The sequence below is a fragment of the Anthonomus grandis genome, chromosome 20, assembly GCF_022605725.1.
Source record: "Anthonomus grandis grandis chromosome 20, icAntGran1.3, whole genome shotgun sequence".
Taxonomy (NCBI): Eukaryota; Metazoa; Arthropoda; class Insecta; order Coleoptera; family Curculionidae; genus Anthonomus; species Anthonomus grandis.
The window spans coordinates 6,709,642-6,723,939 of NC_065565.1; the positions used below are offsets into that span (position 1 = coordinate 6,709,642).

The following is a 14,298-nucleotide window of genomic DNA, read 5'->3' on the forward strand; positions in this document are numbered from 1 at the left end:
ATTTTTTTTTTATTTGTTATTTACATTTTTGTGTTCACTTATTTTATTATAGAGATGAACGGGTGAAACTGGTCGGAGACACGTAAAACTGTTTTTTTTTTAACTCTTAAAACTGTTTTATTCGCTATTAAAAAAACGAGCAACAGGGTTTTTTGCATTTTCATCGGAAACTTTAAGGTTACGTGAAAAAAAGTTGTAGATTTTTTTATAACCTAGAAACAATAAAAGCGTTTTTTATTAAGACAACCCTTAGCCCCCCACCCACCCCACATACTTTATCAGTAAGAAATTCTTCTGAAAAATTACTATTTTTGTCTATATTATCCAATCTAATGCCACTGTTTTTGTTGTAAATATTTATTTGTAAAATGTATATTAAATTTAAATTAACAAACAGTATTATTATATTGGATACTATGGACGAAAAACAGCGACTTTGCAGAGGAAGTTTTTACTGGTAAAGTGTGTGGGGTGGGTGGGGGGTGTAAGGGTAATATTTTTGAAAAACGTTTTTCTTTTATAAAAGACGAAAATTGTTTTTTAACAAAATAATCCTTAGCCCCCCACCCACCCCACACACTTTACCAGTAAAAAATTCTGCTGCAAAATCACTGTTTTCCGTTCATAATCCTTAACTTATTAATGCTGTTTAACTACTTATATATAAAATTTAAATAAACGAAATAACCCAGAAGAACAAATACTGTGATCCAATATTTATTATTTAACTCTGTTTAATTTGAAAATTCGTCTTCTTCATCAGTTTGAATAATGATTACTATTAGCCTTGATGAGTGTGTTAACAAAATGAAGTGAACTGAAGGAGTAAGAAGGATGCAGCTATTAGATTGGATACTATGGACCAAAAACAACGATTTTGCACAAGAATTTTTTACTGGTAAAGTGTGTGGGGTGGGTGGGGGGTGTACGAGTATTTTTTTGAAATAATAGTAATCATTATTCAAACTGATGATGAAAACGAATTTTCAAATTAGACAGATTTAAATCGTAAATATTGGTTCATAGTATTTGTTCTTCTGAGTTATTTCGTTTATTTAAATTTTATATATAAATAGTTAAACAGCATTAATAAATTAAGGATTATGAACGAAAAACAGTGATTTTGCAGAAGAATTTTTTTCTGGTAAAGTGTGTGGGGTGGGTGGGGGGCTACGGATTGATTTGTTAAAAAACAATTTTTGTCTTTTATAATAGAAAAACATTTTTCAAAAATATTAACCTTACACCCCCCCGCCCACCCCACATAATTTACCAGTAAACAATTCTTCTGAAAAATCACTCACTTTCGTTCATAACCCTTAATTTATTAATACGGTTTTTGTATAAAACATTTATATATTTAATTAATATCAAGTTTAAATAATATATATTGAAAATAGTTTTTGTTCTTCTGGGTTATTTCGTTTATTTAAATTTTTATGTATAAATATTTAGTGCGAAACCAGTGTTAAGAAATTAAGAATTGTGAACGAAAAACAGCGATTTTGCAGAAGAATGTTTTACTGGTAAAGTGTGTGGGGTGGGTGGGGGGCTAGGGGTTGTCTTAATAAAAAACGCTTTTTTTGTTTGTAGGTTATGAAAAAATCTACAACTTTTTTTCACGTTACCTTAAAGTTTCCGATTAAAATGCAAAAAAACCTTGTTGCTCGTTTTTCATTTTTTTATCACAGAAAAATGTATGATCATGAAAAATGGAGCAATTGCGTCATTTTTTATAGCAATTAAGTGGAATATTAATTTTTTTAATTAGTTCGATTTGATATTTTTCTAAATTGGTCAAAAAAATGTTTTTTTTTTTGTCCTTGTAATTTTCTATTAATAATCATCACATTTTCAGAGGTATGCGATTCTTTTAAAAGAGCACTGCAGGTCCTTCTGCTTACACAATTTTTATTAAAAATACATAATTTAAATGCCCTCCATCTTCTTTTTAATATTTTTCTATAATATTAAACTTTTTTTTTATCAGCGGTACCCTTACACCCCCCACCCACCCCACGCAACTTACCAGTAAGAAATTCTTCTGGAAAATCACTGTTTTCAGCAGTGGCGAAGCGTGAACTTTTTTGTCGGGTAGAGAAACAATTAAAATCGTTAATTTGAAAAAAATGTGTATTCGATATTATTCACTTTAATGAAATAGAGAATGAAATATTAACTCAAAGAGAAAAATTATGTAGTGATATAAAAAAGATAAAAATAAATACTACTTACAAAAAAACACAACTAAAATACAATTGCCAATATCGAACAGTCTATACAGTATTTGGTTCGATTAGATGCTCCAAATTTCGGAAGACAAATACCAATGTGTCTTTCTGGGGCTCGTATACATTAATTGGGTGACAGCCCTGTATTTTTATCTTAATCGGTGCGGCAGGCGGGGCCTTCGGATTAGTCAAGTCTAGATATTATATAATAATAGTAAGGATAGCGACTACGTTCTGTGTTAATTTTTTTTTAAATTTTAATCCAACAATTACATGAAATAATTACGTGATAAATTAATGACAAATAACTGGATAATTTTGAGTAGACAGTGTCTACCTTGTCTACTCGTACGCTTCGCCACTGGATGAGGACTAATATTAATCATTATTCAAACTGATGATGAAAATGAATTTTCAAATTAAACAGAATTAAATAATGTATATTGGATCATAATATTTGATCTTCTGGGTTATTTCGTTTATTTAAATTTTATATATAAAAAGTTAAATAGTATTAATAAGTCAAAGATTATGAAAGAAAAACAGTGATTTTGCAGAAGAATTTCTTATTGATAAAATGTGTGGGGTGGGTGGGGGGGTAAAAATAATTTTTTTAAAAAACGGTGTTTGTCTTGTACAAAAAAAAAACGTTTTCCAAAAAATTACCCTTACACCCCCCACCCACCCCACACATTTTACCAGTAAAAAATTCTTCTGCAAAATCGCTGTTTTTCGTCCATAATATACATACAATCTAATAACAGCGTTTGTTAATTTAAATTTAATATACATTTTACAAATAAATATTTACAACAAAAACGGCGGTCTTAGATTGGATAATATGGACGAAAAGCAGCGATTTTGCAGATAATTTTTTACTGGTAAAGGGTGTGGGGTGGGTGGGAGGTGTAAGGGTAATTTTGTTTAAAAAATTTTTTTCTTTTATAAAAGACGAAGACTGTTTTTTAACAAAACAACTCGTAGCCCCCCACCCACCCCACACACTTTAACAATGAAAATTTTTCTGCAAATTCACTGTTTTTCGTTCATAATCCTTAACTTATTAATACTATTTAACTATTTATATATAAAATGTACATAAACGAAATAACCCAGAAGTACAAATATTATGATCCAATATGTAGTATTTAATTCTGTTTAATTTGAAAATTCGTTTTCATTATCAGTTTTAATATAGATTACTGTTATTTAAAAAAAAAGACCCGTACACCCCCCGCCCACCCCACACACTTTACCAGTAAAAAATTTTTCTGCAAAATCACTATTTTTCGTTTATACTCCTTAACTTATTAATGCTGTTTTAAGAGTAATAATATTGAAAAAGTGCCTTGGAGGCAAAAAATTAAATTTAATAAACAATCAACTTTTTCAGGTAACAGTAAATTAACCCTAATTTATATTACTTTATATTACTATATATTTCTATACACAACACTGTAATAATACTAATACAACAATTTTGTTTTCAAAAATGTCTTTTTGCATTTACTTAAGTAGTTTCTAAAAAAAAAAAATTAATTTAGGGAATTATGGAGGACCTAAACGTTATAGCATGAAAATGCTCTAAATTGTTGTAATTGTTAAACGTTTTTTAAAGGGCCGACTGCGATTGGACCATAGAAGCCCCCCCCGGACAAAACGTCCATTTGTCCTTCTTGACTTTTGACTTGGAAGACTTCGACAACTGCGGCTACGACTACGTGGAGATATTCGGGGGTCTGGACAGCGGACAATCTTACGGGAAGTTTTGCGGTGTAAACGTAAGCAATTTACGAGAAAATAGAGACCTTTAGCACGTGAAATTCCTAAAATTCCAGATGCCAGTGGACATGATCTCGGTGCACGAGGCTTTCCTGGTAAGATTCCGCACGGACGACACGTTGGTAAGCAAAGGGTTCAGCTTCGTATATGAGGCGGTGTCGCCCGCGTCTTATAGCGGCGAAATAGAGATTTGAAGTTACTTGAAACCCTGTTAAGTATACTTACTAAAAGTGCTTGTAGAGGGCGTCTAGTGATTAGATTTTATTTATTTCCTATCGAGACATATGCTGAGTACTTAAGTGTATAAATTGTCTACGTTTATTAATAATGTATGTGTGCCATTTTTTTTATATATATACGTTTAGTGTGTAATTAGGACAACTGTGTGTTTTAGGACAGGACCTTGTATGAATATTTATAGAGAATATTGTGAAAATTTGTAATAAAAAAGGGCGTTTGCGGTGCTGTATATGGGGTGTTTCTTTTTGATCCTGGAATAATTTTTAATAATTTTATTTATGTATTAAATCAAATTTAAATAAATGAACTGTGTTATTAGATTGGATAATATCGACTAAATCATTTATTGCTCATGCGTATTTTTTTGAAAAACGGTGATTTTTCATAAGAATTCCTTACTGGGGAAGTGTGTGGGGTGGGTGGGGGGCTACGGATTGTTTTGTTAAAAAACAATTTTCGTCTTTTATAATAGAAAAACGTTTTTCAAAAATATTACCCTTACACCCTCCACCCACCCCACACACTACCAGTAAGCAATTCTTCTGAAAAATCACTCACTTTCGTTCATAACCCTTAATTTATTAATACGATTTTTGTATGAAACATTTATATATTTAATTAATATCAAGTTTAAATAATATATACTGAATCATAGATTTTGTTCTTCTAGGTTATTTCGTTTATTTAAATTTTTATATATAAATATTTAATGCAAAACCAGTGTTAATAAATTAAGAATTGTGAACGAAAAACAGTGATTTTGTAGAAAAATTTTTAACTGGTAAAGTGTGTGGGGTGGGTGGGGGGCTAGGGGTTGTCTTAATAAAAAACGCTTTTTTTGTTTGTAGGTTATGAAAAATCTAAAACTTTTTTTCACGTAACCTTAAAGTTTCCGATTAAAATGCGAAAAACCCTGTGACTCATTTTTCATTTCTTTATCACGTAAAAACAAGACGTATGGTCATGAAAAGTGGAGCAATTGCGTCATTTTTTATAGCAATTAAGTGGAGTAATAATAAAATTTGCGTTGCTATATAATATGAGGTGTTTCTTTTTGATCCTAGGACAATTTCTAATATTGAAATAAAAATAGTGAAATTAATAAAATGACATTGGATAATATCGACGAAATCATGTATTGCTCATGCGGATTTTTTTGAAAAACGGTTATTTTTCATAAGAATGTCTAACTGGGTAAATGTGTGGGGCGGGTGGGAGGTGTAAGGGTAATGTTTTTGAAAAACCGTTTTTTTGTAGAATACAAAGAGCGTTTTTTAACAAAACTACCCTTAACCCCCCACCCACCCCAAACAGTTTACCAGTAAGAAATTTTTCTGCAAAATCACTGGTTTTCAAAATAGTACGTATGAATAATAAAAGATTTGGTCCATAATTTTTAATTTATTATGACTGTTTTTGTATTAAATATTTATATATAAAATTATTATCAAATTCAAATAATATTTATTTGGTCATAGTTTTTTCTTCTGAGTTATTTCGCTTATTTAAATTTTATATATAAATATTTAGTACAAAAACAGTGTTAATAAATTAAAAATTACGGACGAAAACAGTGATTTTGCAGAAGAATTTCTTACTGGTAAAATGTGTGGGGTGGGTGGGGGGGGCAACGGTATTTTTTTAAAAATGTGCTTATTTGTAAATGACAAAAACCGTTTTTTAAAAAAATTAGCCCTGCCCCCCCCGCCCACCCCACATTTTTAATCAGTAAAAAATTCCTTTGAAAAATCACTGTTTTTTGTTCATGATATCCAATCTAATAACAATGTTTTTGTATTAAAAATTTATATATAAAATGTAAAAAAATGAAATAATCTAGAAGATCAAAAACTATAATCCAATATATATTATTTAAGTTTGATAATAATTTTATATATAAATATTTAATACAAAAAACAGTGTTAATAAATTAAGAATTATTGACCAAAAACAGTGATTTTTTATAAGAATTTCTTACTGAGTAAATCTGTGGGGTGGGTGGGGGGCTACAGGTTGTTTTGTTAAAAAACGGTTTTCGTCTTTTACAAACAAAAATTGTTTTTCAAAAAATTACCTTTACACCGCCCACCCACCCCACACATTTACCCAGTAAGAAATTTTTCTGCAAAATCACTGTTCTTCTTTTATATTATCCAATCTAATAACACTGTTTTTGTATTAAATATTTATATATAAAATTATTATCAAGTTTAAATTATATTTATTGAATCATAGATTTTGTTCTTCTGGGTTATTGCGTTTATTTAAATTTTATATATAAATATTTATACACCATTAATAAGTTAAGGATTATGGACAAAAAATTGTGATTTTGCAGAAGAATTTCTCACTGAAAAGATGTGTGGGGTGGGTGGGGGGCTACGGGTAGTTTTATTAAAAAACGAATTTTGTCCTTTACACACGAAAATTGTTTTTCAAAAAACTACCCTTACACCCCCCACACATCTTTTCAGTAAAAAATTCTTCTGAAAAATTACGGTTTTTCGTTCGTTATCCTTAATTTATTAATGCTGTTTAACTATTTATATATAAAATGTAAATAAACGAAATAACCCAGAAGAACAAATACTATGATCCAATTTTTATTATAGTTCTGTATAATTTGATAATTCATTTTCATCATCAGTTTGAATAATGATTACTATTAGTTCTGATGAGTGATAAAGTGTGTTAAAGTGAAGTGAATTGAAGGAGTAAGAAGGATGCAGTTATTAGATTGGGTATTATGAAAGAAAAACAGTGATTTTTCAGAAGAACGTCTTACTGGGTAAATGTGTGGGATGGGTGGGGGGTGTATGGGTTTTTTTTGTGAAATAATAGTAATCATTATTTAAACTGATGACGAAAACGAATCTTCAAATTAGACAGAATTAAATAATAAATTTTGGATCATAGTATTTGTTCTTCTGTGTTATTTCATTTATTTACATTTTATATATAAAGAGTTAAACAGTATTAATAAATTAGAGATTGTAAACGAAAAACAGTGATTTTGCAGAAAAATTTTTAACTGGTAAAGTGTGTGGGGTGGGTGGGGGGCTAGGGGTTGTCTTAATAAAAAACGCTTTTTTTGTTTGTAGGTTATGAAAAAATCTACAACTTATTTTCACGTAACCTTAAAGTTTCCGATTAAAATGCGAAAAACCCTGTGACTCATTTTTCATTTCTTTATCACGTAAAAACAAGACGTATGGTCATGAAAAGTGGAGCAGTTGCGTCATTTTTTATAGCAATTTAATTATAGGTATATTATATACTAATATTTATTATAAAAACAGTGCTATTAGATTGGATAATATAGACGAAAAACAGTGATTTTGCAAAAGAATTTCTTACTGGTAAAGTGTGTGGGGTGGGTGAGGGGTGTAAGGGTAGTTTTTTGAAAAACGTTTTTCTTTTATAAAAGACAAAAACCGTTTTTTAACAGAATTACCCTTAACCCCCCACCCACCCCAAACAATTGGCCAGTAAGAAATTCTCCTGTAAAATCACTGTTTTTCGTTCATATTACCCAATCTAATAACTATATCCTCCTCATTCTTTTAGTTCACTTTACTTTAACATACTCTATCACTCACCAAGACTGATGATGAAAACGAATTTTTAAAATTAAACAGATTTAATTAATAAACATGGTGTTACAAAATTCGATGCAAATCTATATGTATATATAAAAGAGTTTGCCCTGACTGACTAACTCATCATCGCAGAGCCCAAACTACAATAGCTAGAAACGTAAAATTTTGCCAACGGGTTCCTTTTATAACGTAGGCACCGGATAAGAACGGATTTTTCGAAATTCCATCGATAAAGAGTAAAAAATGGGAAAATTGTTACCCGTGACCTCGAGAACTAAGGGGGCGTGGCATCAGAGTTTGAACGGAGACTGTCCGCACCAACGAGTCAATTGTGGGTTGCATTTACTATTATTGGAGGCCTTCTTCGACTTTCATTTTATTTTCACGCGAGCAACGCCGCGAGCATTCAGCTAGTACACAATAAAGAGGCAGAATTCAAAGTAAAAATAGCCAAGACTCGAAAATAGACCACTTAATGAAAAGAATAAGAAAGAGAGTCTAATAAGAGACAGAAAAATAAATTACTTCAATTTTTCGATAGTTATAACTTCTTTGCAGAAGAATGTCTTACTGGTAGGATGTGTGGGGTGGGTGGGGGGGTAACGGTAATATTTTTAAAAAACGTGTTTCTTTTATAAAAGATGAAAATTATTTTTTAACAAAACAACCCATAGCCCCCCACCCACCCCACACACTTTACCAGTAAGAAATTCTTCTGCAAAAACACTATTTTTCAAAATAGTATGTATAAATAATAGATGATTTCGTCCATGATCCTCAATTTATTAACACTGTTTTTGTATTAAATATTTATATATAAAATTATTATCAAATTGAAATAATATATATTGGATCATACTCTTTGTTCTTCTGGGTTCTTTCGTTTATTTAAATTTTATATATAAATATTAAGTACAAAAACAGTGTTAATAAATTAAAGGTTATATACAAAAAACGGTGATTTTGCAGAAGAATTTCTTATTGAAAAGCTGTGTGGGGTGGGTGGGGGGTGTAAGGGTAGTTTTTTAAAAAACAATTTTTGTTTTCAAAAGACAAAAACCGTTTTTTAACAAAAAAACTCGTAGCCCCCCACCCACCCCACACACTTTACCAGTAAGAAATTCTTATGCAAAATCACTGTTTTTCAAAAGAGTACGTATAAATAATACTTAGATGATTTTGTCCATGATCCTAAATTTATTAACACTGTTTTTGTATTAAATATTTATATATAAAATTTTCATCAAGTTTAAATTATATATATGAACCTTTGTTCTTCTAAGTCCCTTCATTTATTTAAATTTTATATATAAATATTTAATACAAAAACAGCGTTAATAAATTAAAGATTATATACGAAAAACAGTTATTTTGCAGAATTTCTTACTGAAAAGCTGTGTGGGGTGGGTGGGGGGCTACGGTTTTTTTTGTTAAAAAACGGTTTTTGTCTTTTGAAAACAAAAATTGTTTTTTAAAAAACTAACCTTACACCCCCCACCCACCCCACACAGCTTTTCAATAAGAAATTCTCCTGTAAAATTACTGTTTTTCGTATATAACCTTTAATTTATTAATACTGTTTTTGTATTAAATATTTATATATAAAATTATTATCAAATTCAAATAATATATATTGGATCATAGTCTTTATTCTTCTGGGTTCTTTCGTTTATATAAATTTTATATATAAATATTTAGTACAAAAACAGTGTTAACAAATTAAGGGTTATAAACAAAAACAGTGATTTTTTAGGATAATTTCTTATTGGTAAAGTGTGTGGGGTGGGTGAGGGAGTAAGGGTCTCCTCAAACAAAAATTATTTAGCCCTAAACATAAAATTAGTGCATAATTTAATTAGTCAAGACATTCCGTTATTAATTTCCTAAATCAAGAACTACTTAAGCTAGAAAGCTGAAATTTTCCAGACTGATAGTCTAAGGTCCCGAGTATTTACCCTGAAAGTTTCGTACTTCTAGGTCTCCTCAGTCAAAAGTTATTTAGCAACAAAGATCAAATTAGTGCATAATTTAATTAGTCATGACGTTCCGTTATTAATTTTCTTAAATTAAGAAATAATTCCGCTAGAAACTTCAAATTTTAAAGAGCGATGGCCCAAGATTCTGAGTATTAACCCTGAAAGTTTCGTACTTATAGGACTCCTCAAACAAAAGTTATTTAGCCCTAAACATCAAATTAGTGCATAATTTAATTAGACATGACGCTCCGTTATTAATTTCCTAAATCAAGAACTACTTAAGCTAGAGAGCTGAAATTTTCCAGACTGATAGTCTGAGGTCCCGAGTATTTACCCTGAAAGTTTCGTACCTCTAGGTCTCATCAGTAAAAACTTATTAAAATTTTGACGTTTACTTACATGGACTTGTCGCAGCTAATCGGGAAGCACTTCTATTCAGCATTTTTCCTCACTAATTAACAGCATCTAATCTGAAACAATAAAAAAAACCAATTATAGTGAAGAAATTTAATGCTAAAATCCCTTTCCCGCTTAAATTTCGAAAATGTCAACTGTCAGTGACGAGGGACAGGGTTGCCAACTAGCACGTCGGACGTCAGCTGTCACGGTCATCTGTCAACTGACAGGGCGGGAGAATTCAAAGCGTTTAATTGAATTTTCACTTTAAATTAGTTTCTATGGCAACTCTTAAGGTAAAATAGGCACGGACTATCCAGAGGACTTATTCCAGGCATTTGGATGCAGTGGACTCAAAAAAATACAAAAATTAGTCATAAAATTTGTCAAAATTAAAAAAATAATTATTGTAGGCATTCGAACGCTGTAAATAACGTGTTTAACCTTGCTGGACTTTAGTAAAGCCTTTGATACCATAAGCTACTAGTAAATCACTGAATTTCCGGTGCATATGTCTCCTCCGCACACTTTCGCCCGCTTTATTATACAAGTGAGTGAATTTATCGCGTACAAGTTTTACGAGCGAGAGTTACGTCGCCTCGGTCATTTTAAATTTAAATTTCTTTGTTTCTACGTTGTAAATTATGCCCCCGGGCAAGGGGGTGGTTGGATGTGGCTTATCACGTCGTTAAAGTGGTTTTTCGGGTGGTAAAGAATGGAAAAATTCATGGTAAAAATTACGGAAAATCGAGGAAAAATTGGGTGAAGTGACACAATCATAGAGTACCAAAAAACTAGTTTAAGTTCCAGAAAATCTGGGTTAAATAGTACAACGAAATAATTGTTAAAAACCGGTTAAAATCACGTAATAAGAAATTAAAAAAAAGTATCGAATTTCACATTTTCCAGACAATTAACGTGTTTGTTTTGGCCCGAATTTCCTGGAAGAAATTTGATTTTTTCTTCCAGGCAGTTGGAGTTTTTAATTTCTTCCAGGTCGTCGAAGGTTCAGAGGTCATGTTTGTTCTTCAAGGTGATCACTCACTTTGAAGCTCAATATCTCAAAAACTAATGGACGTATTTTTATGAAATAAAATGCACAATATTAAGAAATCAATTCTTAATAAATATTTGTTTAGGTGTAAAAGAATTCAAGCAACACTTTTAGCATTAAAAATTCTTTTGTGCAGTAGGGTCCAGAGTTCATGTTTGTCTTTCAAGGTGAGCACTCACTTTGAAGCTCAATATCTCTAAAGCTAATGGACGTATTTTTATGAAATAAAAAGCACAATATTAAGAAATCAATTCTTAATAAATATTTGTTTAGGTCCAAAAGAATCCAAGCAACACTTTTGGCATTAAAGTTTTTTTTGTGGAGTAGGGTCCAGAGTTCATGTTTGTTCTTCAAAGTGAGCACTCACTTTGAAGCCGAATATCTCAAAAACTAATGGACGTATTTTCATAAAATAAAAAGCATAATATTAAAAAATCAATTCTTAATAAATAATGTTTTAGTCCAAAAAGAATCCAAGCAACACTTTTGGCAATAAAAATTTTTTTGTGCAGTAGGGTCCAGAGTTCATGTTTGTCTTTGAAGATGAGCACTCAATTTGAAACTTAATATCTCAAAAACTGATGGACGTATTTTCATGAAATAAAAAGCACAATATTAAGAAATCAATTCTTAATAAATATTGTTTTTCCAAAAAGAATCCAAGCAACACTTTTAGCACTAAAAATTTTTTTGTGCAGTAGGGTCCAGTGTTCATGTTTGTCTTTAAAGGTGAGCACTCACTTTGAAGCTCAATATCTCTAAAGCTAATGGACGTATTTTTATGAAATAAAAAGCACAATATTAAGAAATCAATTCTTAATAAATATTTGTCAAGGTTCAAAAAAATCCAAGCAATACTTTTAGCATTAAAAATTTTTTTGTGCAGTAGGGTCCAGAGTTCATGTTTGTTCTTCAAAGTGAGCACTCAATTTGAAGCTCAATATCTCAAAAACTAATAAACGTATTTTCATGAAATAATAAGCATCATATTGATAAATTAATTCTTAATGAATATTGCTTTAGTTCCAAAAGAATCCAAGCAAAATTTTGGCATTAAAACATTTTTTGTTCAATAGGGTTCAGTATTTATCTTTGTCCTTAAAGGTGAGCACTCAATTTGAAGCCGAATATCTCAAAAACTGATGGACGTATTTTCATGAAATAAAAAGCATAATATTAAAAAATCAATTCTTAATAAATATTTGTTAAGGTCCAAAAGAATCCAAGCAACACTTTTAGCATCAAAAATTTTTTTGTGCAGTAGGGTCCAGAGTTCATGTTTGTCTTTGAAGGTGAGCACTCAATTTGAAACTTAATATCTGAAAAACTGATGGACGTATTCTCATGGAATAAAAAGCACAATATTAAGAAATCAATTCTTAATAAATATTGTTTTAGTCCAAAAAGAATCCAAGCAACACTTTTGGCAATAAAAATTTTTTTATGGAGTAGGGTCCAGAGTTCATGTTTGTCGTTCAAGGTGAGCACTCACTTTGAAGCCGAATATCTCAAAAACTAATGGACGTATTTTCATGAAATAAATAACATAATATTAAGAAATCAATTCTTAATAAATATTGTTTTTCCAAAAAGAATCTAAGCAACACTTTGGGCACTAAAAATTTTTTTGTGCAGTAGGGTCCAGAGTTCATGTTTGTCCTTCAAGGTGAGCACTCACTTTGAAGCTCAATATCCCAAAAACAAATAAACGTATTTTCATGAAATAAAAAGCATCATATTAAGAAATTAATTCTTAACAAATATTGTTTTAGTTGCAAAAGAATCTAAGCAACACTTTGGGCACTAAAAATTTTTTTGTGCAGTAGGGTCCAGTGTTCATGTTTGTCCCTTAAGGTGAGCACTCACTTTGAAGCCGAATATCTCAAAAACTAATCGACCTATTTTCATGAAATAAAAAGCCTTTTATTAAAAAATCAACCCTTTACAAATATTGTATTTACTTGACCAATAAAACGCGAAAATTGTTTCGAGTTTATTAACTGAATCCTCGTAATGACGTATACGGAGATGAAATTCACTTAACCGTCCGGACATGCGAGTTTCATTCGGTTATAACGGCAATTTCCATACACATATAACGGGGGGTTGGGAAACCATAATGAGGGAAGTTTTAAATAGCCCGTTCTCGTGATTGCACCGCTAGGCAATTAAAGGGAAGCCCTAGCGAGAGAAAGAAATGCATTAAAACCGAAAAAAGGGTAATTACTGAATTCGGGAAATTGTTTGCCCGATAGGATACATACGTACGTAAAAGGGGTTTTAATTGGGTTCAAATTTAATCGCGCCACGCCCACTCGACCATGAAGGTCATTGTCAAGGTCATTCCCTTCAACCCACTTTTATTTTCGTGATGTTCAAACTAATATCGTTATTGAAAGGGCATTTACGTGAAGTATACAGGTCTGGCAAACTTCGGCCTTGCGTGCATCAAAGGATCTATTAACCAAATTTAAGTCACCAGTTGAAGAAAATAAGTAGGAAGTATTGTCTGTCTCTCTTTAACTCGAGGCTTCACCAATGACTTTCTGTTGTAGGAAAAAAATTAATTTTTAATAGAATTGATAGCTCAACATGTTCCGAATCATTTACAGTTTGCTTCAATTGTCTACGTTTATTGGTTTTCAAGATAACGACATTTTTAGGACTAGGAACCCCTACATATTTTAGTTACTTTTCAACTAGACCAGGCAGCAAAGAAACTCCTGTAACTGGGAAACTCTTTATGAAAAAAAAATTTTTTTTAAATAAAATTTATAGCCCAATATTTTCTTAATCATCTACAGTTTGTTTTACTCATCTACGTTTATTGGTTGTAATGAAAATGGGGTTTTTAGGACCAAGAGCTTCTCTATGAACCCCTACATATTTTATTTTAATTTCAACTAGAAAAGGCAGCAGAAAATCGTCTGTAATTAAAAAACTCTCTTTGGAAAAAAAATCTTTTTTAGTAGAATCTGTAGATCAACATGTTCTTAACCATCTACAGTTTGTTTTACTCC

General features: G+C 30.9%; 2 protein-coding genes across 2 annotated transcripts in view; one reads left to right on the top strand and one right to left on the bottom strand.

Moving 5' to 3' along the window:
• LOC126747892 (tolloid-like protein 1) overlaps window positions 1–4,482 on the top strand; it is a 39,580-nt gene extending 35,098 nt beyond the window's left edge. Inside the window, exons 17-18 of the mRNA XM_050456860.1 lie at window positions 3,850–4,012; window positions 4,070–4,482. Of these exons, the coding sequence (XP_050312817.1) occupies window positions 3,850–4,012; window positions 4,070–4,207 (301 nt within the window). The 3' untranslated portion in view covers window positions 4,208–4,482. The remainder of the gene's footprint in view (window positions 1–3,849; window positions 4,013–4,069) is intronic.
• The window catches only part of LOC126747893 (kanadaptin-like), a 246,814-nt gene that overhangs the window by 84,251 nt on the left and 148,265 nt on the right, over window positions 1–14,298 (bottom strand). The gene's annotated exons all lie outside the window — the stretch shown is intronic.